The 27,579-nt window shown below is 51.2% G+C and overlaps 1 protein-coding gene across 7 annotated transcripts in view; it reads left to right on the top strand.

The window, feature by feature from the left end:
- The window catches only part of PLEKHA1 (pleckstrin homology domain containing A1), a 36,214-nt gene extending 13,730 nt beyond the window's left edge, over nucleotides 1-22,484 (top strand). For 2 of the 7 annotated variants that reach the window (XM_070432017.1, XM_070432018.1), the window contains exons 3-12: nucleotides 1,552-1,608; nucleotides 4,812-4,857; nucleotides 7,169-7,266; nucleotides 9,739-9,864; nucleotides 11,969-12,112; nucleotides 13,467-13,535; nucleotides 15,009-15,073; nucleotides 16,274-16,337; nucleotides 17,740-17,829; nucleotides 20,295-22,484. In XM_070432017.1, the coding sequence (XP_070288118.1) occupies nucleotides 1,552-1,608; nucleotides 4,812-4,857; nucleotides 7,169-7,266; nucleotides 9,739-9,864; nucleotides 11,969-12,112; nucleotides 13,467-13,535; nucleotides 15,009-15,073; nucleotides 16,274-16,337; nucleotides 17,740-17,829; nucleotides 20,295-20,597 (1,062 nt within the window). In that variant the 3' untranslated portion in view covers nucleotides 20,598-22,484. Of the gene's footprint in view, nucleotides 1-1,551; nucleotides 1,609-4,811; nucleotides 4,858-7,168; nucleotides 7,267-9,738; nucleotides 9,865-11,968; nucleotides 12,113-13,466; nucleotides 13,536-15,008; nucleotides 15,074-16,273; nucleotides 16,338-17,739; nucleotides 17,830-19,139; nucleotides 19,211-20,294 lie in introns of all 7 variants that reach the window. The other 5 variants (XM_070432019.1, XM_070432021.1, XM_070432024.1 and 2 more) reach the window with 5 other exon arrangements.
- The last annotated feature ends 5,095 nt before the right edge of the window (nucleotides 22,485-27,579 follow it).

Below are 27,579 nucleotides of genomic sequence, written 5' to 3' on the forward strand. Positions count from 1 at the left end.
TTTAAAAATCAAGATTGTTTTAATTTTCCTTTTGAAATATTGGATCAGTCTTTTACATATTTCTCTCCAGCTTCCTTATCTGGTTTTCTTACCTGTATCTCCCTCCGCTATAATCTGATTTATTATTTCCCAGGATGTATTAATTAAAGCACAGTTTTGATAACAGAGCTGCTCACACGCTTTCTTTAATGGTTTCAGATTCTTGCCAGTATGAACTCCGTGGTCTTTGCTTCTCGGTTAGGTCCGCTGAGAAGGTTCTCCGCTCAGGCGCTCCGGCCCGTTTCCTACAGCCCGAGGGCCCTGTCCTTCAGCCACTGCCCCGTCAGGCCGCGCTTCTGGGCGTCCATCCGCGCTGGGGCTTGTTCTCTCCTGGAAGAGTCTCTCTCTTGCTCTTGTGTTTCAGATTTTTCCTTCAAATGTCGTTTCTCCCTGTAGAGTCTTTCCTGATAGCCTTGGCCAGAAAAGATTCTCTCTCTTTCAAGACATAAATCACATTCCAAACTGGTTAGGGGAGGAATAAAAATATTTTGTGTGAAAGTATCAATATGTACATTCCCTGGCATGGTTTAAAGAGTATCAATTAATAACTTAAAATTTTTAAAAATACATTGTATCAATACAGATAAAGTTTAAAATAAGAGATAATTCAGTCTTTTTTTTTTTTTTTTTTTTTAATATATTTTATTGATTTTCCACAGAGAGGAAGGGAGAGAGACAGAGAGTCAGAAACATCGATGAGAGAGAAACATCGATCAGCTGCCTCCTGCACATCCCCCACCGGGGACGTGCCCGCAACTCAGGTACATGCCCTTGACCGGAATCGAACCCGGGACCCTTCAGTCCGCAGGCCGACGCTCTATCCACTGAGCCAAACCGGTTTTGGCAATTCAGTCTTTTTTTTAAAAAAAAAATACTTAATTTAAAAATTTTAATAGAACAAAGTAATACGTATAGTCTTTTGAAGTTCCTTGCAATGGTTTTATGACTCTAAATATTTTTTCCCATTGCTTTCAGGAACAAAATCTGATCTTGTTTATAGATTTTGAAAAAATACTTTAAAAAATAAGTTCTTCATTTTTAGAGACAGAGAGGAAGGGAGAGGGAGGGAGAGAGAGAGAAACATCAATGAAAGAGAAGTATAGATTGGCTGCCTCCTGCACACCCCCTCCTGGGGACTGAGTCTGCCACCTGGGAATGTGCCTGACCAGGAAGTGAACTGACAGCCTCTCAGTGCACAGATGACGCTCAGCGGCAGTCACGCTGGCTGGGGCTTGTTGATGGGTTTTCACGCTCATGAAGAGGTTAGTGATGGTGACAAAAACAGCTTTGTAGTTACAGAATCTGTAAGGTGGGACAGTAGACTTAGTTTGTTATCCGTGTTGTCAAAATGGATAACAACTTGATTTCAGACCTAGGAGGTACTTGAACTGAAAAGGCTGAGATATAAAATGTGATACTAAAAGTTTTAATGCACTAACTTTTTAAATGTGTAGAGAATTATAACAAAGTCATGAGGTTGGATATTAACTATGTATTAATAATTTCTTCTAGAACCTCCCTTCTGGATCATCACGGGTTGGAGCCATTAAACTTACCTACATTTCAAAGGTGATCTTTCTGTACTAGTTACATTTATGCTTGAATGGAGTGTGCATAAAAGGAGAAGTTTCCTTTCTATGTCATTTAATGATGATGTTCAGGTTCAGATCGTACTGAAAGTAGGTCCTGAATACTATGTTTAGCATGTTCTTTGATAAAATTAGGAAGAACATGGAATTAGCTTACAGGATGTAACACATTGCAAACTTTTTTTTTTTTTAAATATATTTTATTGATTTTTTACAGAGAGGAAGGCAGAGAGATAGAGAGTCAGAAACATCGATGAGAGAAAAACATCGATCAGCTGCCTCCTGCACATCTCCTACTGGGGATGTGCCCGCAACCCAGGTACATGCCCTTGACCGGAATCGAACCTGGGACCCTTCAGTTCGCAGGCCGACGCTCTATCCACTGAGCCAAATCGGTTTCGGCCACATTGCAAACTTTAACAGTAATTTCTGTGATGAGGTAAATGAACATCATCAGGGGAGAAATCAGTTAGCAATTAGGTTCTATCTTCAGGAAACGGATAATATTTTTCTAAGTCTATTATATTTACTTAAACTGTTTCCATTGCCTTTACTTTTTCTTTACACTTTATTTTGAGGAAAATATGAACCATTCTATATAATAAAAGCCTAATATGCTAAGTGTCTGGTTGGCCGTTCAACCAATTAAAGTGTAATATGCTAATGATATGCTATGGCTGCTCAACCGCTCGCTATGATGTGCACTGACCACCAGGGGGCAGATGCTCCGAACCATAGGTTAGCTTGCTGCTGGGGTCCAGTGGATCGGGACTGAGTGAGATGGGCCGGACACGCCCTGAAGCCCTCCTGCAGTCCCTTCCCGGCTGCGTTCCTCCCTCTCCCCTGTCGTGCACCAGTGGGGTCCTTCGGCCTGGTCTGCACCCTCTCGCAATCCAGGACCCCTCGGGGGATGTCGGAGAGCCGTTTTTGCCCCGATCCTGCAGGCCAGGCCGAGGGACCCCACTGGTGGATAAAAGAATGATCTCCACCCCCCCCCCCCCCCCCCCCATTTCACTTTTCTCTCTACTAATTTCTGTTTTCAAACAAGTTGATTTTTCTGGCATTTAAAAAAATACTTATTTCAGAGAGGGAGGAAAAGGGAGAGAGAGATAGAAACATCAATGATGAGAGAGAATCATTGATGGGCTGCTTCCTGCACGCCCCACACTGGGGATCGAGCCCACAACCTGGCCATGTGCCCTGACAGGGAATCGAACTGTGACCTGCTGGTTTGTGGGTCAATGCTTAACCACTGAGCCACACCAGCTGGGCTTTTCTGGCATTTTTGTAATACTATTTTTCTTTTTAAAAATTTTGATTTGATAATGTCAGGTATTTTCTATTCTGTGGGCTTTTTGTGTTTTACACAACGTAATATTTTTGTGGATGATTTAAGATCTGAGATGTGAAAAGTAGCGACATAGTATGCCTAAGCATACGCATACGCTTACTGTTCGGGATTTGTTAGCAAGGCCTTCAACAAGAGGCCAGTTACAGTGTGTCTCTGTTTAAAAGGTATTTTTATAAATAAAATGCTTTGCTATCAGTATAACAATAGAACTGTTCATTCTCACTGACAAGAGGATTAGCCCCTGGACAATAAAGATGACATATTTTAAGGGAAATGTTTTGTGTCAAGGCCATATAATGTAAATTTATGAGACAAATGTTTAAGTTTACCTCTAGTGTTCCTGTAAATTCAGACTTTTTTAAAATTTATTTTTTATTTTTTTCTCTCTTTAAGACGTTTAATAAATACTTGAGGGTAGCTGGCAGCTTAAATCCCAGCAGACTGTGAACAGGAAGCGTAGCATTCCATGGTGTGGGGAGTAGTGGGTCCCCAGTTGCTTGGTAGCCTGTGGTGCACGTGCGTGCGCTGTGGCGTAAATGTGCCGCCAGCATTTCCACTCAGTGAAGTCGGGTGGAAAAGCCTCTTTTTCGGGAGTCGGCCGCTGAGGGAGCCATTGCCCGTGTGTCTTTACAGTTCCTTATTGCTTGGTCTTTTTACAAACGGGAGCTCTTTTTATTTCTAAAATTTTTCCCAAGGTAAACGTGCTTTTATTTATTTATTTGTTTGTTTGTTTATTTTTTATATTAGCACTTTATTTGTGCTTGGTTTTAATCAAGAATTGCTTTCTTTTAATTTTTATTTTTTTCAATTACAGTTTCCATTCAATATAACTTTGTGTTGGTTTCAGGTGGGAAAATGGGAGCTCTTTGTAAAAATGAGCTATTAACTAAGCAAGCAGGCGGCCTGGCCAGCTGCTTTCCCTTTCTCCGTCGCTTCCCTTTGAAAACGTCACTTTCTCTGTGTAGTTCACTTTCGTCTCTGTCCCGGCTTATGCAAGTGTGAGCGCTGCAGCTAGCTCTCCCCGTAGACATGCCACTTCCCCAGAGCTGACTCCCGGAGCACATGGCCGTGTGACTCCGAGCTGGGACTTGAGAGTTGAGATCATTTGGGAGCCCCGGCTTAGAGGGTAAAACAGTCCCCACACCGGGCACAGCAGGCTGTAGGCATGAATGGGCTTCCAGCAGCTGTGTTACCAGCAGGGATGGCAGCGAGTGGGGCCGTCCAGTGGCTTCACCTTCTGAAGGAGCCCGTGCTGCATTAGTAACGAGGCCCCTTACCCCGGGATGCTCCACTGCAGCGGTCGCCAACCTTTCGGACCTCACGGACCGCCCGTGCCCGCGGACCACCGGCTGGCGACCGCTGCCCTAATGTACCAGAGAGGATCCGGGCCAGTCTTTACTTCCTCGTCGCAGACTCATGCCTGCTGGATTGTCGGGCTTTCTTAAGCACATACTCTCCCACCGTCACCTCCTAGAGTTCACAGCTAATTCAGAAATACACAGTTTTGGGAAGAAGTCCTAGTTTTGTAGAGGTATTTTGGAAAATACTACAAGTAAATACATGTGTGACATAAAACTGAGAGGTTTGCTTTCAATTCTTCACATTTCCTTTGGGAGAAAAGTTTGCTCCGAGAACATGGAAGCGTCATTTGTTGTCAGCAGCTCACGAGGGGAGCCCGCAGCCACATGTAAACAGCGGTCCTTTCAGCTCCTCTAGAGTTTCCTCCCCCTCTGTGTGCTGGAGGTGGTGAGGAGGGAAGGAACACTGGCCGTGCGCTGTGTGGGCCGGCTGCGGCGCCATGCAGCAGCGAGTCATTCATCTCTTTCTTGTAGGTGAGCGATGCAACTAAGCTGAGGCCAAAGGCGGAGTTCTGTTTTGGTGAGTAGCAGGTCTTACACGGCCGCTATTGTAAGTTAAACTAGCGTCACTACCTCCTTGTAAAGAAAGCAGTCGCCGAACTGCGCAGCACTCCTGAGGGCTGATGAATTGTTCTCGGCAGGTTCCCCAGGACCACCTTCAGGGGCGGAAGGAGAGCCGCTGCTCCCGCCCCCCAACCCCGCTCTCCCCCGCTCTCCCCACCCCTCCTGCTCTCCTGGTTCTCCGGGGTCTTGCCCAGTCCCCCTCCCTCTGTGGGCCGGCGGAGGGTAGCTGATGACCTTGTTATCAGGCACTTAGGAATGTCTGGTAGGTGTCCGCTATGCTGGGCACCGGGGCTGCCAGAGGAACGAGAAGCAGTTGCTGCCCTTAGAGCAGGGGTCCTCAAACTACGGCCCGCGGCCACATGCAAATACAAATACTGTATTTGTTCCCGTTTTGTTTTTTACTTCAAATTAAGATATGTGCAGTGTGCATAGGAGTTTGTTCATAGTTTTTTTTAAACTATAGTCCGGCCCTCCAACGGTCTGAGGGACAGTGAACTGGCCCCCTGTTTAAAAAGTTTGAGGAGCCCTGCTAGAGCCTCCCAGGCAGGCTGTCGCCCAGGCAGTGTCTGTGACATCAGGAGGGAGAGGAAAGGGCTGTAAAGCTTCAGGTTCTCATTGGGCGTCTCGGGAGCCAGGGGAGTCACACTGACTGCGGGGACCCTGGGGGGTGGCCGCTCACCTGACCATCCTTTGTCACGGGGAGAAGAGGGGCACCTCCTGGGCAGGCGCAGGGGGTGGGGCGCGGGGGCAGGGGGGAGCGCTTGTGAAGCTGGAGGGAGGGGAGAGACTGAGGTGAGCACGTGGGCAGGAGTCGGGCCTAATACATTGTTGACAGGTGGTTATTTTTAAGCGATAGGTAAGAAATCAGCATCTGGAGAGTAGGCAGAAGGCGAAGGTAGATTTAAAAAAATTTTTTTGTATGAATAAGAGTTTTGGTGTTGGTAGAAGAGTTAAGTAGCTTTCAAACTGTTACCCTTACAGACAGCGGGGAGAGGAAGGGTGAGAAACGTTAGGGGAGTACAGGGCCGGGGGCGCTGCACAGGTGGGGTGCGGGGGAGAGGTGTCAGGTCGCTTTGCTTCAGGCAAAGAGGTGAGGATCACCGAGAGCGGTCAGGTCGGGGAGTGGGAAATGGTGGAGACCAGCAGGGGGATGTTCTGGTGACGGCCCGGGCGGAGCTGGCAGGTGGAGAGTGGAGACGCTGGGATCCGTGGGAACAGTGGGCGCTTGGTGCCCTCAGCGTGTCCGTGACGGGAGGGGCCTGAGTAGGAGTGGCAGCTGTCATCAGGAGGTGCTGTCCACACGAGAGTAACGGCACGCGGGCAGGGCTGGCGGTGAGCCCTCTGTCCTGCTGGAGAGGCCGGTGGTGCTGGGACAGGAGTGAGGGAAAGCGTCTGACGCAGTCACGTGCCTCCAGTAAGAAGCAGGGTCTGAGCGGGTGCGATGTCGCTGTTGAGAGCACCTCGGAGGCTTCCATCTCCACTGATGCTTGAGTGACCCACGAAGTAGAAAGTGGGTGGAGCGGCTGCCGCCCCCTGGCTGGGGAGACATCCCGGGAGAGGCGGGATCCCCAGGCCTTTGGCGGAGGGGCCACCGTGGAGCTGGAGGTGGACATGGAAGCCACCAGCTGGTTGTGCTGCTGCAGCTGCTGGGGAGTCCGTCTCCTCACTCTCCCGTCAGGACTCCTGTGGGCGGAGCACGCCTGAGCCACAGGACGTCTGGAAAGGCCGTGCAGGTCCCGGCCCAGTGTCCCAGCCGAGGAGCTGAGAGCGGGCCCTCCCCACAGGCGCTGGTGGGCAGTGGCCGGGAGGAGCCTTCGGTGGGAGGGTCTCTGCATGCCCTTGGTGGGAACGTAAAGGGAGTCGGCCTTTTGGGAAGACAACTTGCCAACATCTATAAGAATTTTTAATATGAATTCCCTTTGCTCCAACGTGTTTACGTTCAGAAACTTATCCTATAGAAACGCTAGCCTAAGGAGAAATGTATGTATGTGAAATGTATGTTTTATTGGGATAGTTTATATAATTTCAAAAATTGGAATAGCCTACATGTCCATCATTAGGGGGTGGGTCGAATATATTGTATTTTTGTTTAATGAAAGACGTGGCCATTAAAAATAAGAATTTTACCCTTGTTATTGAGTGATATAGCAGTGCTACATATGGTCACAGTATTGAACCTAGCATGGTGTTTCATCTGCTACAAACATAAACTTGGAGGTAACAAGTGCAGAATTTCATGTATTGTAGTTTATTTTTTCTCTCAACAGTCATGAACGCAGGGATGAGGAAATATTTCCTACAAGCTAATGATCAGCAGGACCTAGTAGAATGGGTCAATGTGTTGAACAAAGCTATAAAAATTACAGTGAGTATTTGTATTTTAAAATTTTAATGTCTGGGAGTAATTGTACATTTTGAAAACACACCTACTCGGTAATAACTGAATGGCCAATAGGTTGTTCCTCACCGTTTACGGAAGGGGTCGGGGTTTGGGATGTGAATGCATTTCCTGTCCATGGTGACTGCCCTTCACCCCGCCCGGGAGCTGCTTTAGCCGCCTGCATCCCTGTGGGTTTCAGCAGGGCTGGTGGCGATGTTTCTAGGGAAATGCATGGAGGTTCTGCCTGGAGGGTCTGTGGGGGGGTTTCTCCCAGAGCAAGAGTCTTCCTGCCACCACCAGGTAGTCGGAGTCGGATTCCCGTGCCCACCTGGCGGGCTGCTGGGGGGGGCCGGGGCGGGGGTGTGAAGGGCTTGGGACTGAGCACCGGCTTAGGGACGGGTCGGAAGGGCACTGGCGGCCAGCGGGTGCCCACGGGCCTCAGGGAGTCTCTCGGGCTCTAAACTGCTTGCCGCACCGCTTCCCCCCTGCGTGCCAGCACTTGCGACCTCACACCCTGTCTGTGCGCAGCTTCCGCTTCCGAGCGGCTTCTCTTTTTGGTCTTCTGTGGACATGAGCTTGTTGGGACCATCACCTCGCCCGGCCCTGCCCTGAGGCTTACCTAACGCATGTGGCGGCGCCAGACTCAGGAGGGTTCAGTCCCTCAGGTGATGGGAGAGGGTGTGACGGGGACACGGCGCAGTACAGAGACCCTGCCACACAGAGACCCACGCCTGCACCCGTGTGCTCATGCTGACCAGTGTCACCCCGATCAGTTTTGTAAATAAAGTAAAATACAAAAGGGTTGAGTAACTTTCACAGGTGGCTTAGCTGGTGAGTGGAGCTGTGAGCCACAGGCTGTGAAGGAGCCTCACGCTGCAGCCCATCCCATGGCCCCTGCTCTCTGTCCTCAAACTGGTGATGGTTAGCAAGGAAGCGGGGTCTGATCCCTGGTGATCCTCCTCACCTCTCTCCTCCTGGCCCGCTGGTGGAGAAGCACATAGTAGGCCTGCACGGAAGGAGGGTTTCCTGTGTTTTTCCTGAAGGGCAGGTGTTTTGCTGACCCCAGACAGCGGATTCTCCAGAAACATGGCCGTGAAGCCCGCATACGTTCGATGCACATTCACGTCACACTCAGGACGGAGCCGACACACGACAGCTGCTCTCAGAGGCAAGGCCCGGGCTTGGGCCTCTCGCCAGAACAGCTGCCACCACGTGACAAACGCCCACGCGCGGTGTCTGCTCTGCGGAAGCAGAAGCTATTTTACGTGTGTGCGCTTTCCAGAAAGCGACTTCTTCACCGGCTCAGCAGCACGTGCTCTTAAAAGGCCTTCTCAGCCACTTCCCCCCTTCCTGCCAGTGTCTGCTGGAGTCCCTCCGAGAGGCGGGTGCGGCCACTTGGCCGAGCTGACCGCGCTGACGTCGTGCTGACCAGCGGCACAGGCTCAGGGCCTCTGCCCAGTTACCTCGTGGTCGGTCAGCAAGTTGTTAAGCAGTTGTCATGCCTTTGTTTCCACTTCAGTGAGATGCTCGTTCACATAGGAAATTCCTATATTAACAGTTGTTGCTTATTCTTGTGGGTTTATCACTGATGCAGCCATTGGAATTGCTTAAGAATTTTTAAAGTTCCTAAGAAGTTTTCCCCGGCCAGTGTGACTCTGGCTGAGCATCGACGCATGCACCAAGAGGTCGCTGGTTCGATTCCGTCAGGGCACGTGCCTGGGTTGTGGGCTCGATCCCCTGTAGGGGGCGTGCAGGAGGCAGCCAATCGATGTTAATGTTTCTGTCTCATCGATGTTTCTCCCTTTCACTTCCTCTCTCTAAAATCAATAACATATAAAAATAAAGTGAAATTCCTAAAAGCTTTAAGCTATTTGGAACATTTTAACTTTTAATTTAAGTATTTTATTCTCTCCTGCTTTTAGGTTGGTCCATTGAGTCAGTCTTTCAACATGTATTGAATGCTCAGTATTTCCCAGGAGTAGCTCTGCCCTAAAGCCAGAGATGGTGACTACGCCACCGTCCCTGTTCTCAGGGCTGTGGCAGGGTCCCGGGGGGATGGAGGGAAGGAAGAGATGGCAGCAGAGCCGCACACGGCGTGACGTGCTCGGGGAGCAGGTGTGGTGCGGTGGCTGAGTGTGGGCGACAGTCCCCCTGACTCAGCTGGAACGGAGTGCTCCCTGGGCCTGGGAGCCCTGTCTGGGGCTGCCGGGAACCCACCCTTGGGAGAGGATTGGATGGACGGTGAGACGAGACATGGGCGAGAGTCCTGCCCTCGTGCGCACTCTGTAAGTGGTGGCTGTGTTACAGAGAAAGGGTCATATGAGCCTTACAGAGTCCATACACTGTCAGCAATTCTGACACGTGCTGGTTTTATGTAAAGAGACTAAGCTGGAAATTCTGTGACAAAGGGTGTCATCTGTGATGCTGGTTGTAAAATCATTTCCCTTCCTATTTTAGGTACCAAAGCAGTCAGACTCACAGCCTCATGCTGAGAACCAGAGCCGCCCAGGGGACTGTGGGAAGAAGCAGGTGTCCTACAGAACTGACATTGTGGGCGGGGTGCCCATCATCACGCCGACGCAGGTAGCCCCGGTGCTCTGCTGTGTGACGGCTCCTTGCGGAGGGGGATGTCAGTGTTGTCAGCAGCACGGCTCCTGAATTAGTCCAGTGGTCCGTGGACACAAAAAGCTTGCGTTTTTGTCTCTAGTTTCAAAAGTCACGATAACGCCGACGAGGGTGGGGAGAGATCGTTGCTCACATTGCGGGTGGGAATGTGAAGCAGGATGACCACTTTGAAAAAGAGTTTGGCAGATATTCATAAAAATAAACTCGCAGTTAGTACGTGGCCCAGCACTTACACTGCTCGGCATTCGTTCTAGAGAAATGAGACTTACGTTTACACAGAAACCTGCACATGCGTGTTCATAACAGCTTTATTCCTAAGAGCCCCAAATTGGACCTAACGCCGGTGCTGTAGCAGGTGAGTGGTTAATATGCTAATTGGACCAGGCGTCCTTTCGTGCACGAAATTTGTGCAAGAGTAGGCCTTCCTGCCACCCGCTGCCGGCACCAGCTTCCCTCTGGCACCTGGGACCCAGGCTTCCCTTGTAGCCCCAGCTTCGTCTGGAAGGTCGCCCGGAAGGACGTCTGGTCCAATTAGCATATCATCCTTTTATTATTATAGATTATTATAGTTTGCTTTTAGAAAGGAAGGGAGAGGGAGAGAGAGCTGGAAACATCAATGAGACAGAACATTGATCGGCTGCCTCCTGCACGCCCCCTACTGGGAATCAAGCCTGCAACTGGGCAAGTGCCCTGACCGGGAATCGAACTGGTGACCTCTTGGTGCACGGGTCGATGCTCAGCCCCTGAGCCACACCAGTGGGGGCCCTCCTGTACATCTTTAAAGGACCAGGTGCGCCAGTTAATAATGCGGTTTTGTAATCAAAGAAAACACGATAACTTCAGGAGAAACATCAAAAGTGCTTTGTTCAAAGTAATGTCCGTCGCTAGCTACACATTTCCCCATCTTTCAGGTAATTTGTGGATACCGTCCCAATAGAACTTTTCTTGTTTTGAGGCAAACCATTTAGAGACCCAATTTTCCACTTCTTCATACGTTTTGAAGTGCTGCTCAGAAAGTGCGTGTGCCATTCATCGGAACAAGTGGTCATCTGAAGGAGCAAGGTCTGGTGAATATGGGGTGGGTTCATACTTCCCAGGCAAGATCTTTTCATTTAACGCGTCTTTAACTGGTTTTGAAGTGTGTGATGGTGTGTCATCATGAAGCAAAATTACTTTGCCTTGTCTTCTGGCACATTCTGGTCGTTTACGATCAAAGCGTGCTTCAAATTGACCTGGACGTTCTTTGTCTTTCACATGGAAATCATCACTTTTAAAGCGTTTAAACCAGCGTTCACAAGGATCTTGAGATGGAGCATGTTCACCATAAGCTTCCCGAAGTATATGATCATTTTCAGCACTTTTCTGCAAAGTAAAGTAATGAATTAAAACTTTCCGCAAATGCTCTTTTTTTGGCATGAAATTCGACATTTTTAAATGTAAAAATACGATGTTAACACCTTCAGAAAATTTGACATACGAAGTTTTGAATCTTGCTGTCAATACAACAAAATAGCATACATATCAAATCGCGTATATATCAACATATGTGTAAATCCATCTAGTGGAAAAAATCCGCATTATTAACCGGTGCCCCTGGTAACTTCCTGTGACTATACACTTATTTCAAAGTAAAACGTTAGCCCCACTGCCCCTGCCTCACGGAAGCACTGGCGACAGGCCCGCTGCAGACCGAGAGCAGCAGACAGGCGTGGCCGGTCAGTGACGGACAGTTACGGTCCAGGACCGTAAATCAGCTCGAACACTTCACTCCAAATCTGTGTCCTCGTGCAGCTGAGATGGAGCTGGCGATTCTGGTAGGACGACAACACGGTCTGCAAGTCTGCTTTCCCCCTTTTGTAGATTTTAACGTGTTTCCCATCACAGTTCACCCCCGTCTGTTCTGTGTGAGCTTCGGGCACAGCGCACGCGGGGTAGGCCTGTGCTGACGGTGGTCCCTGGTGCTCCCTGCGCCCACGGCCGTGGCTACTGGCGTGTCCGCGCCTGCTTCCTGTGCTGGGAAGCCGAGCGCCAAGAAAGGACTTTCTTTTCTGCTTCACTTTAGAAAGAAGAAGTCAACGACTGTGGTGAGAGCGCTGACAGAAACCACTTGAAAAGGTCACCAAGCCATCTCCCCTGCTTCCCCCCGAAGCCGCCCTCCGACAGCGCCGTCATCAAAGCCGGGTATTGTGTCAAACAGGGAGCCGTGGTGAGTCGTCGGGCAAACGCGCGCACAGTGGGATGTGGGTGTGAGCGGCCTCGGCTACAAGGCTTTGTTTTGCACCAGGACCCGAAGCGAGAGCGCAGCTGAGGAGTGGGGGGGTGAGGGGGGCTGTTCTAGGGCCTCTTCGCTCAGGGCTCTTACGGTCGTGCTCCGTGAGCAGCTGGGCAGTGATGCTTAGTCCACGGAACGGCCGTCGATTTCAGGTGACCTTTCCAGCAGTTGCATTTATTCCGGGAAGTTTCTGTTGAGCCTGGGGAGAGGGTCAGGTGGGGGTGGGTGTGGGAGTCCGTCAGCGCCCGCTTGATGCCGGGCTGGCCGCAGCCGGACTCTGTGCCCTTGGCTCCGTAACAAATCAGCCTCTTGGTTTCTTGGGAAGGAAAATCGCATCCTAAACCCACCTCCGAGGTGTGGAAGGTGTGGGTCAGCCCAGCCCGGCTCTCCCAGCAGAGCCTCGTGGAGAGAGCCATGCACCCCAGTATTTCTAGCCTTTGCAGCACCTTGCTATAGGGGAGCCATTCTGTCCGTGCGAACTAAATCTTTAGAATTTCATAAGAAAATAACGTTTTCAAATGAAAGACGAATTCTCTGAGTGAAGAAACACTGACACGCCCGCAGTCTTCTCGACGTTTCACTACAGCGCAGCTCGGCGGGGTATCCCGTCCCCACAGCTCAGCGGGGGAAGGTCTTCTGTCCCCACAGCTCGGCGGGATGTCCCGTCCCCACCGTCTGCCGCTCGGTTCAGGGAGCCGAGGTGCGGGCTGGCAGGTTTCACCTGCGCCGTCTGCAGTGAGGTCAGAGCCCTCAGGCTGTGCTCGCTGGTGTGGAGGGCTGTCCGCAGATGCTCCTTTTTTTGTTTTACTCTGAAGTCCAAAATGCCAACTCATAGAAATGCTGAAGTGCGTTCCCAAAAACTACGTCATTGGCAAAAACACGTACAAAGAAGGTTCCCTTTATTGGTACTGATTGTCTTGCTCCTGAGTGTAAGTGCCCGCGGACGGAGACGCTCGTGTGGCTTCATACTGTTTCCTGTTCTTGCTCTTGTCCTCCTGGGAGCACTTGTTTTGTGGGGGCAGGGGAGGGGGGTGGGGGGGGTGGGGATGGGGAAGTGCCTTTTCTTTTTAACTTTTAGAGCATTGAGATTATGAAGCTGCATTAGACAATCATGTGATAAAAGCTGAAGGCCAGCACCGGCTGGAGTTAGGAGTTCAAGGCCTGAGGGCGACAGAAAAGAAGCTGCGTCTCTCTCCAGGGGGGCCCGTGGGGGTTCGCCTCAGGGCAGGTGGGGGTGATGAGCACCCGCGTCCCAGAGGCAGAGTCTCATGTCTGTGCTCCTCTCCAGATGAAGAACTGGAAGAGAAGGTACTTCCAATTGGACGAGAACACGATAGGCTACTTCAAGTCCGAACTGGTATGTCCTTTGTCCTGAACGTGCTTTTCAGTGTTGGAGGGTCGTTGCCCTGTGGTGGTTCCTACATGCAGTGTCTGCGCTTTCCAGTCCTGTCCCTCCTGGTGAGACAGTGAGCCTCTGGTGGCCGTGCTTCTGGGTGATGGTCTGTTGGGTGGATCTTAATGAAAAGGTTGCGTCTTCAGAGACATTTCACCTCCAAGGAGTTGGAGACACCAGACCCCTCAGTCTGAGGTTTCCCAAAGCGCCGAGGCGGGAGGTGGGAGGCGGCGGAAAGGATTGCGTCTCAGCGTCAGCGTCAGCCTCTGGTCCTGCCGTCTGCCCCGCCCTCTCTCCATGTTTGCTTTTGGGAGCAGGTCACTTAGTTTCTTCTTACGAGATGGTTTTGTTCTCTCTGGAGGTGGAATCAAAGATTAGAATTCCCTCTTTCCTCAGTTTGAGTGGCATCCTTATTTAAAACACTAGAGCAGAGGTTCTCAACCTTCCTCACGCCGCGGCCCTTTAATACAGTTCCTCATCTGTGGGGACCCCCAACCATAAAATTATTTTCGTTGCTACTTCATCACTGTGATGTTGCTACTGTTATGAACCGTCATGTAAATATCTGATATGCAGGATGTATTTTCATTGTTCGCGACTCACAGGTTGAGAACCGCTGCACTAGAGGCCTCATGCACAGAATTCGTGCGAGTGGCCCATTCCTCGCAGCCCTGGCTTCATCCAGATGGTCCTTCTGCTGTTCGGTCTAATTAGCATATGAGCCCTTTATTATGTAGGATTCTTGCCACGTGACCCACGTTCTGCAATAGCCTGAGGGGGACACTGAGTGCAGTTCTGTGCTCACGCCCCTGGCCCCCCTCTTCTGTTTGCTGGGACCTTTGAGGGGAACCACGTCTCTACAGGGTGCAGGGTATACAGAAGCGGTTATGATCTGAAGTTATTTTAAAATGAACTGTTTTGTAAAACCGTAAAGATAGGTGATTTTAAAACTGTCCGGCTGTCGCTTGCGTCTTTCCTCGGTGCTCGTAAAACAGCAGCACGTCGGGTCATGCTGTCCTGTCAGCGACCTGCAGTCCTCGTCTTGAAGGAGCGTAGAGTGTGGGGTGACGCTGTTAGGGCCAGTGATGGCCTGTGTCTGTGCTTCTGTCTGGTGTTGTCACCTTGGTCGGGCACTCACATATCTAGCCCTCAGGTCCCTCGGGTGAGTCCTAGCGCCTGTGCGTAGGCTGGTGGGAAATCCCAGGGAGCTGACCTTTAACATCTAGTGCACGCCCTGGCATTGTGCTTGTTAAAATAATGCGTTCACATGAGAGAGTTCGTCCTCAAACACCCACTACCTGGTACCGAGGGGGGGGATTGGGGCTATTCTGATGCTGCGTGATTCAAGAAGCATCGTTGGACGCAGGCCTCCAGGTCAGACAGCCTGAGGAGGCTTTTAGGAGGAGACGTCATGTGTCTGTCTGCTCTTCCCGCCAGGAGAAGGAGCCCCTGCGCGTGATCCCCCTGAAGGAGGTGCACAAAGTCCAGGAGTGCAAGCAGAGGTGAGCGCGCGGTGCCGGCTGTCGCTGCGCACAGCAGGGCTGCAGGCTGAGGGGTGTGCTTGCAAGATGGCGTTTTTCTGTATTTGTGCCATTTTCAGCTTCTTATACTTGGGATATGCTAGACCTTTTAAAACCCTCGGATTAAAGTATTGAGGGTTTTTTTGTTTGAAAACTAAAAATTAGGAAACAATCCTTAAGCTTATTAATGAAAAGGAAAAACTTTAATGTGAACAACTTCTATCATATTCGGCACATTGGTGATTAGCATGTTAGTATTTCAAGGTTGGTGCCGAACAGCTGTGTGAGGCAATGTAATTGTGCAGTGCAAACTGATTTCTTCATGTTACAAACTTTGAATTTTAAAGTAGTGCTATGTACCTTATCGAAAATACACAGATAATTCCCTGGCTGGTTGACTTAGTGGATGGAGTGTCAGCCTGTGAACTGAAGGGTTCCGGGTTTGATTCTGATCAGGGTGTGGGCTCCATCCCCAGTGGCGGGTGTGCAGGAGGCAGCCAGTCGATGATTCTCATCATTGATGTTTCTATCTTTCTCTCCCTTTCTCTTCCTCTCTGAAGTCAATAAAAATAAATACAAAATAAAATATACATATAATTATATAAACTTTATTTTTTTCAAGAAGTTGAAAAAATTGATAGCTTGGTTTTGTTAAATCAGTATTTTACCTCATACTTTTCTTATTGATACACTAGAGGCCCGGTGCATGAAATTTGGCCTGCCCCTTCTCGCAATCCGGGACTCCTCGGGGGATGTCCGACTGCTCTCTGTGGGATTGGACCTAAACTGGCAGTCGGACATCCATCTTGCAATCTGGGACCGCTGGCTCCTAATAGCTCGCCTGCCTGCCTGCCTGCCTGATCGCCCCCATCCACTCACCTGCCTGCCTTATCGCCCCTAACCGCTCACCTGCCTGCCTGATCGCCCCTAACCACTTGCCTGCCTGCCTGATCTCCCCTAGTCCTTCTGCCTGCCTGCCTGATCGCCCCTAACTGCCTCTGCCTCAGCCCCTGCCATCACAGCTTCGTCCGGAATGATGTCCAGGAGGTCATTCAGCTGTCCGGTCTAATTAGCATATTACTCTTTTAGTATTATAGATAGATATTTGGTATTGGGTAAATAAATGAAAAAAACCTATCAAACAACTGCTGTTTAAAACTTGGAAATTTTTTGTGTTAACAGTGACATAATGATGAGGGACAACCTCTTTGAAATTGTAACGTCATCTCGAACTTTCTATGTGCAGGTAAGATACTTGAAGGTCATAGATCCTCTTTGTGGGAATTAATAATTTTAGAGGGACGTGAAATTGCAGGTTATGAGAATAAGCAAAACATAATGACAACTGCAGTTATTTTTTTAATCATTATTGTTGAAAGTGTGACATACGTCCCCTGTTGTCCCCCATCAACCTGACAACCACAGCTCACCAAGGGTCATGTGTGAAGTGACTGGTAGGTCATACGTTCAGCAAACGAGGGTGCTCCTTGCTGGGAGTTAGGTGAATAGAATTAAGTAGTCATTGGAGGAAGGGAAATCTACTTTACTTAGAAGCTAAGTGTGTACTTTGAACTTGGATTATTTTGCACATATTTTGGAATTTTGGTTCCATCATTTTTGGTAATTTTATAAAATTGGTACATGATAAAAGTAGGCAGTAGAGCTTAGGTTTCACTGATGGCATCTGCATTTAAGTTTAAAACATACTTTTTACTCATTGTATTAATCAGATTGGAGTTTTAAAAAAAAATTTGTTTTGTTTTATAAAACTTACATAGGCTTATTGCAGAAAACTTAGAAATTATAGAAAAGGGTGGTTTATAAAACACAGAATCCCACAACCAGGCAAGCATTCTTTTTTTTTTCACTGCCTTTCTTAAGGCACATATTTGTATAACAAGAGGAGTATCGTGTGTCCTGGCCGGATGGCTGAGAGCATCGTCCATACCCCAAAAGGGTTGTGGGTTCGATCCCTGCTCAGGGCGGGTACGGGAGGCAACCGATGGAGGCTTATCACATGGATGTTTCTCTAAAAATCAATACACATGTCCTCAGGGGAGGATTAAACAAATACATTTCTTCAGGATGAGTTTCTAGCTCTAGAGTAACTCTTCAGTGCACAAACCTCTTTAAACCTCTTTATTTTGCCAAATTGATTTCTCGACATGTCCTCCTATTTGCAGTGAATGAAGGTGTATGATTTACTTTTGCCTATTTTGAAGTTTTTCTTTTAAAAAGTATTTAATAGCCTTGGTTCAAAAATACTATCTTGATTCTTTAAAATTGTTGACCTTGTAGATTGCAGACTCTAGAAGGGAAGGACAGTATCTCAGGCCCCTCCTGGGGCCAGTGTAGTTGGGTGAGTCACAGGAGGTCTGCCATCCATGCTGGGAGCCACGGTCCATCAAGGAAGGTGCCCTGGGCTGTGACGGCCAGCACTTCTCTTCGGATTGCGGCACTGCTCTAAGTTATTCCAGAACAATCGCTCACCCAGCAGTACCTGGTGTCAAAGTGATTTCTAAGGTGTTTTGAAGTCATTGCCTTAGAACGATTTGTTGTTGAAGCTGATTACTCCCGAGCGCATAGGTCGGGTCTTAGATGCAGGAGCCGGTGCGGGAAGTGGACTGAATGCGCCCTTTCTCCCGCAGGCCGACAGCCCCGAAGAGATGCACAGCTGGATCAAGGCCGTGTCCGGGGCCATCGTGGCGCAGCGCGGGCCTGGCCGGTCGGCATCGTCTGTACGTGTCCTTGCGCCGTGCTGCCCCCGCGTTCCCCATCCGTCAGGCTTCCTCTCCCCGGACCCTCTGGTTCTTTCTGTATGAGATGTATCTGCATGGTGACTTCACACCACCGGGACCTGCGGGAAGTCGTGCATTTCTAATGTCGTGCTTCCCGCAGTGTGCGGACACGGAGCGCCCTGCGCTTTCCCGGCTCACAGGCGCGCGGGGACGAGAAGGAGCACTCCCTGCCTGTGTGAGGTCCTCGCCGGTCGGTCTGGGTTTGGTACAACCGGCCGGTTCTTGGTGCAGGTGGGGCCTGGCCATGGAAGGCCCTTCAGCCACTGCGTTCAGCTTCCTGAGAGGTCGGCTAGGGTCTGTGGGCTCACCTGTGCCGAGAGCATCGCGCGGCGGGAGCCTCATGTCCTGATGGCTTGCAGGCAGGGTTTCAGCTCACGGGCCTTCGGGCCTTCGTGGGTTCTGCCCGAGAATGTGAAAGGCTGCTTTTGTTTACAATCTGAATTACCTTTTGGTAGTACCACGGGAAAATTAAAGCAGCTAAACATGCTGAGAAATAGTAAGAAAAAATGTTGTTAAATTTAATTCACCACGTTCAGGTACAGCACAGGAATAAGATTTACCTTAGAGCACCTTGGTCGCTGGTCTCCGATGTGAAAATACAAGTTGTGCTGAGGAGTGCAGACATGGCGAGGTGTCACTCAGGTCTGCAGAACGTAGGCCGATAAGTAACATGATCGCCTGTTACCTAGACCCAGCATGATGCTAGGTTTTTGGCACTTTCAGCATTTCCCTGGTGGTAACGTTGCCCTTTTTAAAAATATATATATATATATTTTTATTGATTTCAGGGAGGAAGGGAGAGGGAGAGAGAGAGAATCATGGATCTGCTGCCTCCTGCAAATCCCCCACTGGGGATCGAGCCCGCAACCTGGGCATATGCCCTGACCAGGAATCAAACCTGGTCAGTAGCTCAACCACTGAGCCACGCCGGCCAGGCGGTAACGTTGCCTTTTACTGGTTTCCTGCTTTTAGTAACCACAGACCAGTCCGTACAAATCCACCTTTCTCGCTTCTTAATCACGCCTTCTCCCCGTCCTTTCTGGACGATCAGAGTCCCTTTCCCGATGTTGCTTGGTCACCGCCTATCCCTGTGACCTCCCAGGGTCACTGAGTTCTGTGAGCGTGCTGCCTGTGGGGAGAGGAGAGCGGGAGGGCGTGTCTGTGCTGGTGGCGGGCGCGGACTGTCCGCTGACTCGGCTCCTCCTCTCTGGGTAGGTCGACTCTAACCCCAGCTTTGCACTGTGTTCCAGATGCGGCAGGCCAGACGGCTGTCGAACCCTTGTATTCAGAGGTACACACCCAGGACGGGGGGATGCGGCACGTATGTGGGCGCGCACGCACGTGCCTTCTCACTCCCTACTCACCCGTCCGTCCTAGAAAGTCGAGCTAACAAACTGCCTCCTGCAGTTGCCGTAACCTGTCGACACTAACAGCCCTCAGGTCGGAGCAGCAGGAAAGATAACAGCGAGAAACGGCTGACTGACCGGAGGCCGTAGACGCTGTTGCCTAAAACCCACTGGCTGAAGTGCCAGTTTCAGTTTCCATGTTTTCTGTGTTTTGACATTTTTATGACACCACTCGACACCCATCCTCGTTCTAACGTGTGCAGTCGTGCATGCCCGGTGTCGGACGGACTCTGCTGTAGTTTGCATGGCACTGAGTCTCGGGTGACCTTCCGCCTCCCGTGGGCATCGGTCACGTGGGGAATTGGCCGCCCTGTGTTCTCGGAGCCACTGGTGTCATGGTGCGCGCAGCACTAGGAGCTGCGGGCGAGGCAGGGGGAATGGCCTTGCTGCGAGGCACCTGCAGGTCTGGGACCATTAGACGCGAATTGAAATCAGCCGTCACCACTGAGCCACTTCACAGCTGTCCCGACGGCTAAGTCTGTACCCATGTTCCCTGACAGTCTTAAGCCAGATGAATGCATGACATTCAAAACCAAACATGCAGTTACAGAGAAAGCAACGAGCCTGCTCGTGTGGCAGTGGCATTCAGGCTCGCTGGACACGTAGAACGTGTGGCCGACCTCCTGGTGCGGAATGACCGCAAACTTGAAACGAAGCAGCAAAGCCGGCCACCGTGAGCGCAGCTGAGCGGGCGCCTGGACCCGTGCCCCTCGCTGGCTCGCTGCGTCTTCGGGGTCGGCTCCCAGCACCGCGAGGGACAGGCTGGCTCCTTAGTGAGGGCGGCCGCCACTGCTTCACACGCGCTCCTGCACGCGCCTGGCTGTGGAGAACGTGCACACGCTTGCTGCATGGCTCACGCTTCTGCTCTGTGTGTGTGTGTGTGTGTGTGTGTGTGTGTCGCTTGTTTCTCAGAGGATAAAGCCTCACATGAGCTACTGACCGTGTCATGTGTGACTGACCCCGTCTGACTGATTGTGTCTGACCCCCACTCCCTTCCAGGAGCAGCCCGGCGGCCCCGAGCCCCAGCCCGCGCCCCGCACCTCCGCCGCGCATCCCACCGCCGCTCGCAGCAGCTCTTTGGTCTCAAGCTTTACCCTGGAGAAGCGAGGATTTTGCGAATCTCTTGCCAAGGTCAAGCCAGGGAGCCTCAAGGTCCAGACTGTCCCTCCAAGAGCACCAGCTTCCCAAGTGAGCGGACGCGCCCTGCCCACCCCTCCCGGCAGGAACAGCCCTCTGGAGGGGCAGCGTGGCCCCGTGGACTTGGACTTGGACGACGCGAGCCTGCCCGTCAGTGACGTGTAAGCTGGATGCTCGGCGGCCGCCATGCCAGCCCCTCCCTCTCCTGAGGCTTCAGCCAAAGATGACAGGGTGACAGGTCTCCACGGCCTGTCCCACGGCCTCGGATGTGCTCCTCCTCAGCTGGTAAACCGGGGGCCTGGGCATGGCCAGCGCAGTGGCGCCTTTTTAAAGGAAAGACAGAAGCGGAGTCTCGTCTCAGCGCCCCCAGGTGCCGTGCGGCCTCACTGGGTGTTGAAAACGTGTGTGTGATGTTTTGTCTAACGAATTTGATCATTACATGTTTATCCATTTAAAACATTAAAAATGCTTATCAGTTATCTTGGTTGGTTAAAAAAATTGCTACTATGACTTCCTCTTAGACGATGAATATTGACACATCGTTACTGGTTGATATTATTGAATGGGAATTGCCAGACAGATACCTGAGCCCCGGTGTCTGGTGCTGTGATCCGTCCCAGGGCGCGGGTGGTCTGACAGGACAGGCTGGTGCCCTGGGTCTCACGGTGAGCGTGATTCGCAGAGGGTGTTCCTGGGCTGTTGGCGAGGGCTATGGGCTGTGCTGGGTGGAGAAGGGGGAAAGTAGATTCTAAAACCTGTCTATTGGACATTTGTTAGAAAAAGGTTAACTGAGGCGGCAGTCGTCAATGCTGTATTCAGTGGAAGTTATTCGGTGTGAAGTTTCTGGAGACCCGGTTTTCCATGAAAGTTTGTACAAACTTCTTACTTGTGTGTTGGGTCCATGAGAGACCCAGGTTCCTATGCAGACACCTCCCTCGCGCTGTGGTTGCCTGACTGTCACTCAGCCTCGATTCAAGTGCCTGCGTGCCATCCCCTCACTGTGCTCACCCTGCCTCAGTGGTTTTACACGTCGTGTTGAATCAGGTGTCATTTTATGTTAGAGACACCAGATGCTGATGTGTTACTGCCTGTGCAATATTTATGTTTCAAAACACAAATTAGAGTCCACATTGTCTTGGGGAGCCATAAATATAAACATAAACATGAGCACCTCTAAAAAGTCCTCGTCCGAGGTGCTGATAGCAGACCAGTTGGAGCAAGTGCCGTTCTGCAGTTCAGTCTTAAACATTTGCTTTCAGAAAAGACTCTTGAGTTCACATGCTGCTATTTTGTGATGTTTCACCATTTCACAGTACTGTTTTGTTTTGAATTCATACCTCTCCCTCATTTTCTAAGATGAGTTCTTGTCTGAGAAAGAGAGGTCGCTGTCCCTGACACTACTGCTCAGCGTCACCTTAGCGCCCGGCGCATGAGGAGCGCACCGCCCGCTTCTTACTCATAAGCTAATGTCTTCGATGTTCGCTTAGGGTTTTCCTTCTCCGCAGCTCCGTCTGGAAGTGATGGGAGGAGAGGTGGTGAGTCGCTCTCACTTCTTATTCATTGTGCCGGCTCCTCCGAGGTCCCAAGCAGCCCGGCTGGCGTGGACGGCAGGGCTGGGAGCCTCGGACAGGTCTTGGTACCGCTTACGCATCGCATGTTTATTTCACATATTTTGGTAATTTGATGTTTTTCATAGCGACAAAATACTGTCTATTTTGGGACTTTTAATGGAACTACCCTTTGACTCAATAGCATAGGAAAACATTTTTGTGATTTTGGGGTCTTCTGATATTTATCTCAATACTTTTATAATAATATGAAAATTATTTAATTATTTTAAAACATGCTTTCTTTGTAAACATGTCACATCTGAATTGTCAGAAATTCCTTTGAACACCTTACTGTTTGCTGCATTTTTCTGTACATGTAACATGCCTTCTTTCAGAATGGGCACACGCGTGTGCCTCCCACCATTTACCTGTACACGCGTCTTTTTAATCCCGTGGTGGGACACTGTAACGACGAGAATAAACCGCTCAGAACTAATCCCAACTCGCTTCTCACGTGGTCTGGTTGTGTTCTGTCAGCAGTAAACAGAGCTGCTCGAATGGGTGTGGTTAACTGACGAATGTATGGACTTCAGGGCAGGTGCTTGGTGACCCTCAGAAGACACATGAAAAACACATCTGTGTGGGGAAAAGCTCACTTACTTTGTTAAGTAAAATGTGTTCTCCTAAGAAAGTTACACGTCGGCTTCAGAGCTGGGGTGGACAGCCGGGGCTTGCGGTGCAGGCTGGGTGGGGAGGCTGGACGTGACGGAGGGCTGATGCAGCGGGCACGGATGCCAGGAGCTGTGGACGGCTCGTCGGGGCCCTGCCCGGTGCCAGGCGGGGACGGACACCCGGTCAGTGACGGACAGGGTCTGCTGTGTGGCCGGCATCTCCCACGGGCACCTGTGGGCATCTCCATGACCTGGTGGAGCCTCCTCTCCCTGCCTAGGAAGTGTGTAGGATTTTAAAACAATGAGAACGTTCTGGACTTTGCTGCTTTTACAAAAGAAGAGTCCCTCCCCCAGCCTCTCTCACTGCAGCTGCTGTTGGGAATTTTCCCAGGAACCTTGGTCAGAGCCCGGGCCGGCCGCCAGGCAGGAAGTGCCTGTGCAGAGGGCGGTGCTGCCGGCCGGGCCCCAGGGTGGCCGGGAGTCTTCCTGGTCTTGGGCAGGTTTGCCAGCCCACACAGGCCCTGTGAAAAGCACACCCAGAGGGTCTGTTCTAGTTACAGCCTGTGCTACGCAGACCCAAAAGCATTTGTGTTGTTTTCAAATGACTTTTGAAAATTGCATTTCTTCCAAGCGTCACACAGGACGTGGAGTGAAAATATGGCTGAGTTGGGGTTAGCATTGAATTTTCATTGATAAAATCATAGTATTCCATTATTATGACACTAGAGGCCCGGTGTACAAATGTGCACTCAGGGGGGAGAAGGGGGGTGTCCCTCAGCCCGGCCTACGCCCTCTCGCAGTCCAGGAGCCCTCGGGGGATGTCTGACAGTGGGCTTAGGCCCATGGGGAGCGGGCCTAAGCCAGCAGTTGGACATCCTTAGTGCTGCTGCTGAGGCGGGAGAGGCTCCCGCCACTGCTGCTGCGTTCGCTAGCCTTGAGCCTGGCTTCTGGCTGAGCGGCGCTCCCACAGAGCACACTGACCACCAGGGGGCAGCTCCTGCATTGAGTGTCTGCCCCCTGGTGGTCGGTGCACATCACAGCAACCAGTCGTTCTTGTTGATTTGCATATTAGCCTTTTATTATATAGGACTAGAGGCCCGGTGCACAAAAATTTGTGCACTCGGGTGGGTCCCTCAGCCCGGCCTGTGCCCTCTCGAAATCGGGGGCCCCTTCCCCTGGCTGCTGGCACCAGTTTTCCTCTGGTGCCCGGAACCCAGGCCTTCGCTCCTCACCAGGAGGGGCCAGTGTGGCGGGCGAGGGGCTTAGCTCCTCGCTGCTGGCCGCGCGCAAGGGCCCCGGGGGTGTGGCGGAGGCCGGCATGGCGGGCTTCCCTCTTGGCTCTTCTCTTGCCACGCTGGCCTTTGTTCGCTGCTCCTGCCCAAGGCCAGCCGGCTTTGCTCCGTTGCTTGGCGCCTACGTATGCAAATTAACTGCCATCTTTGTTGGTGATTAATCGCCGTCTTTCTTGGCAGTTAATTTGCATATCTCCCTGATTAGCCAATGGGAAGCGTAGCGAAGGTACGGTCAATTACCCTTTTGTCTTTTATTAGATAGGACTAGAAGCCCGATGCATGAAAATTTGTGCAAGAGTAGGCCTTCCTTCCCCCAGCTGCTGGCACTGGCTTCTCTTCGGCAGGCACCCAAGACCCGGGCTGGCTTCCCTCTGGCCCCGGCTTCATCAGGAAGGATGTCCGGAAGACGTCCAATCCAATTAGCATATTACCCTTCTATTATCATAGATGTTTAAAATGAATGATGCCCTTAGTTGTGTGGTAATGGTGCCACCTTCTGGTTGTGTCATCGCTAAATTTAAAGCAATTGGGCCATGCATCAACCTATGAGCCAGGAGGTCAGGGTTCGATTCCCAGCCAGGGCACATGCCCGGGTTCCGGGTTGATCCTGGCAGGGGGGTGAGGGGGGGAGTGTGTGCAGGAGGCAGCCTACCAATTATCTCATCATTGATGTTTCTATCTATCCCTCTCCCTCTCTGAAATCAACAAAAATATTTTTAAAGAAATAAAAATTTTAAAAAAGCAGTTGTGGAGTCTTTCACGTTATTTTGCTCATAGAAGATTGGAGAAGATATGCAAATGACTTCTTTAAGTTCTTTTTTGAGATAATTGTACTCAATTCAATGTTACGAGGAAACCTCAGAGCTCTTGTATGCCCTGTGGTCCGTTTTCCCAAGGATAACACTGAGAAACAAGTAAAACAGAACCAGCACATTGACACGGATCCCGTCAGGATCCCGGGCGTCTGTCAGCACGAGGGTCCCCACTGCTGCCCTCCTGTGGGCCCCCCACTGCCCGTTCCACAGCCTTGGAAATAAACGGAGTCACTTGCCCCAAATCTCATGATGTTTAAAATCCTACCTGTTTTATACCAAAGCTGGGCGCTGGTCCATCCTGGTATTTCCGCCTCAGTAGAAGCCTTGCAGTCGACCCTTGGTTTACAGGCATTTTCTCCAGATTCCTAACCGAGCTGAATTTTCATTCAGTCTGCTTTTGTTTTCCAGAACAGTGTTTGCATTTCAAAGGGATAGGTTTCTATACATATATTAAATTCAATATTGGAGGAGCAGTCATAGCCAGTGTGATCACAACCTCCCTGAGAGATGTAGGCTCTGACATGTGACGTTATGTAAGCTAAGGCTGCCAGCCTAAGGACGGAATTAAAACAGCCTCATGGTGCCTGAGTCTTGCCCTGGAATTGACTGTGGAGACGGTTCTTGTGGCCTGGTGTCCGGGTCAAAATCTGCACCTTCAGGTTACAGTGCGCAGCACACAGGAAACCTAAGACGATGAAGACCCGACCAGGAGTTTGCAGAGATGCAAAGTGCAACACGTTCCTGGCCAGCGTGGTTCGGTGGTTGAGTGTCAACCCGACCAGGAGGTCACGGTTCGATTCCCGGTCAGGGCACATGCCCGGGTTGCGGGCTCGATCCCCAGTGTGGGTGTGCAGGAGGCAGCCGATCCATGATTCTCATCATTGATGTTTCTATCTCTCCTTCTCCCTCTCTGAAAGCAATCTATATATATAAAAGCCTAAGCGACTGTTATGCCCGAACAACCGGTCGCAATGACGCACACTGACCACCAGGGGGCAGACGCTCAATGCAGGAGCTGCCCCCTGGTGGTCAGTGTGCTCCCACAGCCAACCTCCCGCCCCCATTGGCCCCAAGTGGGACTGGGTGAGACGGGCCCCCATCGACCCAGATCGCTGGCCAGGCCGAGGGACCCCACCTGTGCATGAATTCGTGCACTGGGCCTCTAGTAAAAATACATTAAAAAAAAAAAAAAAGTGCAACACGTGATAAAATCAAGCCTGGAAAACTACAGTGGCCTGGAAATGACACGTGGAGACAGTGAGGTCCGAGGGCCCAGGAGGGAGGGCGAGGCTGAGCAAACACCATGACATGACAATACGTTTGTAGAATGTTCCTTTAGAATTTGAAGGGTCCAAATTGTCCCGGAAAATTTTAAATTGTTTCCTTAAGGGTTCATTGCTTCCCTCTCTTCCAAGCTGACTTTTACACGGTCACTGGTTTTCCTGCAGGGTGTGGGGGGGCGGGGACTCGCCAGGACTTCACAGTGCGTGGAGTCTGTTCCCCGAGGAGCCTTATTTACGATTCTTTTTTTAAATCCTCACCCGAGGATAGTTTCCCATTGATTTTAGAGAGAGTGGAAGAGAGAGGGAAAGACAGAAATATCCATGTGAGAGAAACACCGATCGGTTGCCTCCTGCACGCACCCTGACCAGGGCCCGGGCCGGGAGGAGCCTGCAGCCCAGGAACCGGGACCCTTTGTCCAACGCTCTGTCCGCGGAGCCACACCGGCCAGGGCTACTGTTCTTTCCAAACGGGTCCTCTGGTCCAGGGACGGCCATTCCTCTGTGACCTTCCCACACACCCTGCTTGTGGCCTGGGTCCCTGTGGCACTCCCCCGGGTTCGCAGGGTGGGGAGAGTGTGGGATGTGGAGCCACGCGAGGAGGGAAAGGAGGAGGGTGACGAGACGCCTCCCCGGCAGCTCCTCCTCGAGGAGGCCGACGGAGCGGAGCCATCGGTGTCCTCTTAGGAGCAGGTGGGTGGACTGGTGCGGGCAAACCACTGTCTCTAAAATATATATATTTGTATTGATTTCAAAGAGAGAGGGAAGGAGAGGGAGAGAGAGAGAAACATCCATGATGAGAGAGAATCCTGGACTGGGGGCCTCCTGCACGTCTCCTACTGGGGATGGAGCCTGCTACCCGGGCCTGTGTCCTGACCGGAATCCAACAGTGACCTGGTTCCTAGGTGGACGCTCACCACTGAGCCACACGGGCCAGAGCTCCCAGGGGTCAGCAGCAGTGGGAGCAGGACTGGGGATGCGGGAGGCGGGGGCGGGGGGGGGGGGGGGGGACCACCCGCACCAGCAGAGGGCGTGGCCTCGGGCCCGAGTGGGCGGTGTCTGTGTGGGTGCCCGTGGGGGGCCGTCGCGGAGGGTGCGGTGGGGTGGGGGGCGCAGCAGCGGGGATGGCCCGCTGTAGAGGGCCGCCTGGGAGGCACCTAGGCATTTTCTTATAATTACTGTCAGCTGAACTCAGAGCATAGGCAGCCACGCCCTGGGAACATGCTTCCCCAATAAGGCTGGACGTGTTAATCAGGCAGGGGCGGAACTAGATATGTAAATCTAGGCTTTAAAATAAACTTGCTGTGTGGCTCAGCCGCTTTTGCCGCCTCTCCATCAGAGAGGATGGCGCCCACCTGGCCCCAGCTTAAAATCTATTTCTGCGTCTTGGTCTTTCTTTAATTTCTTAATCCCCAGCTCCTCCGCTCAAGAACCTGTCGTTTTCCCGTGCGGGTCGCGGGAAACAGAAACAGCTCACCACAGCCCGCGTTGGAGGGTCCGGCCACCTTGGTCCCAGCAGAGGACACAGCCCTGAGTGGT

This window comes from Myotis yumanensis, unplaced genomic scaffold, assembly GCF_028538775.1.
Source record: "Myotis yumanensis isolate MYYU_CA2020_CCGP unplaced genomic scaffold, mMyoYum1.0.hap1 SCAF_13, whole genome shotgun sequence".
Taxonomy (NCBI): Eukaryota; Metazoa; Chordata; class Mammalia; order Chiroptera; family Vespertilionidae; genus Myotis; species Myotis yumanensis.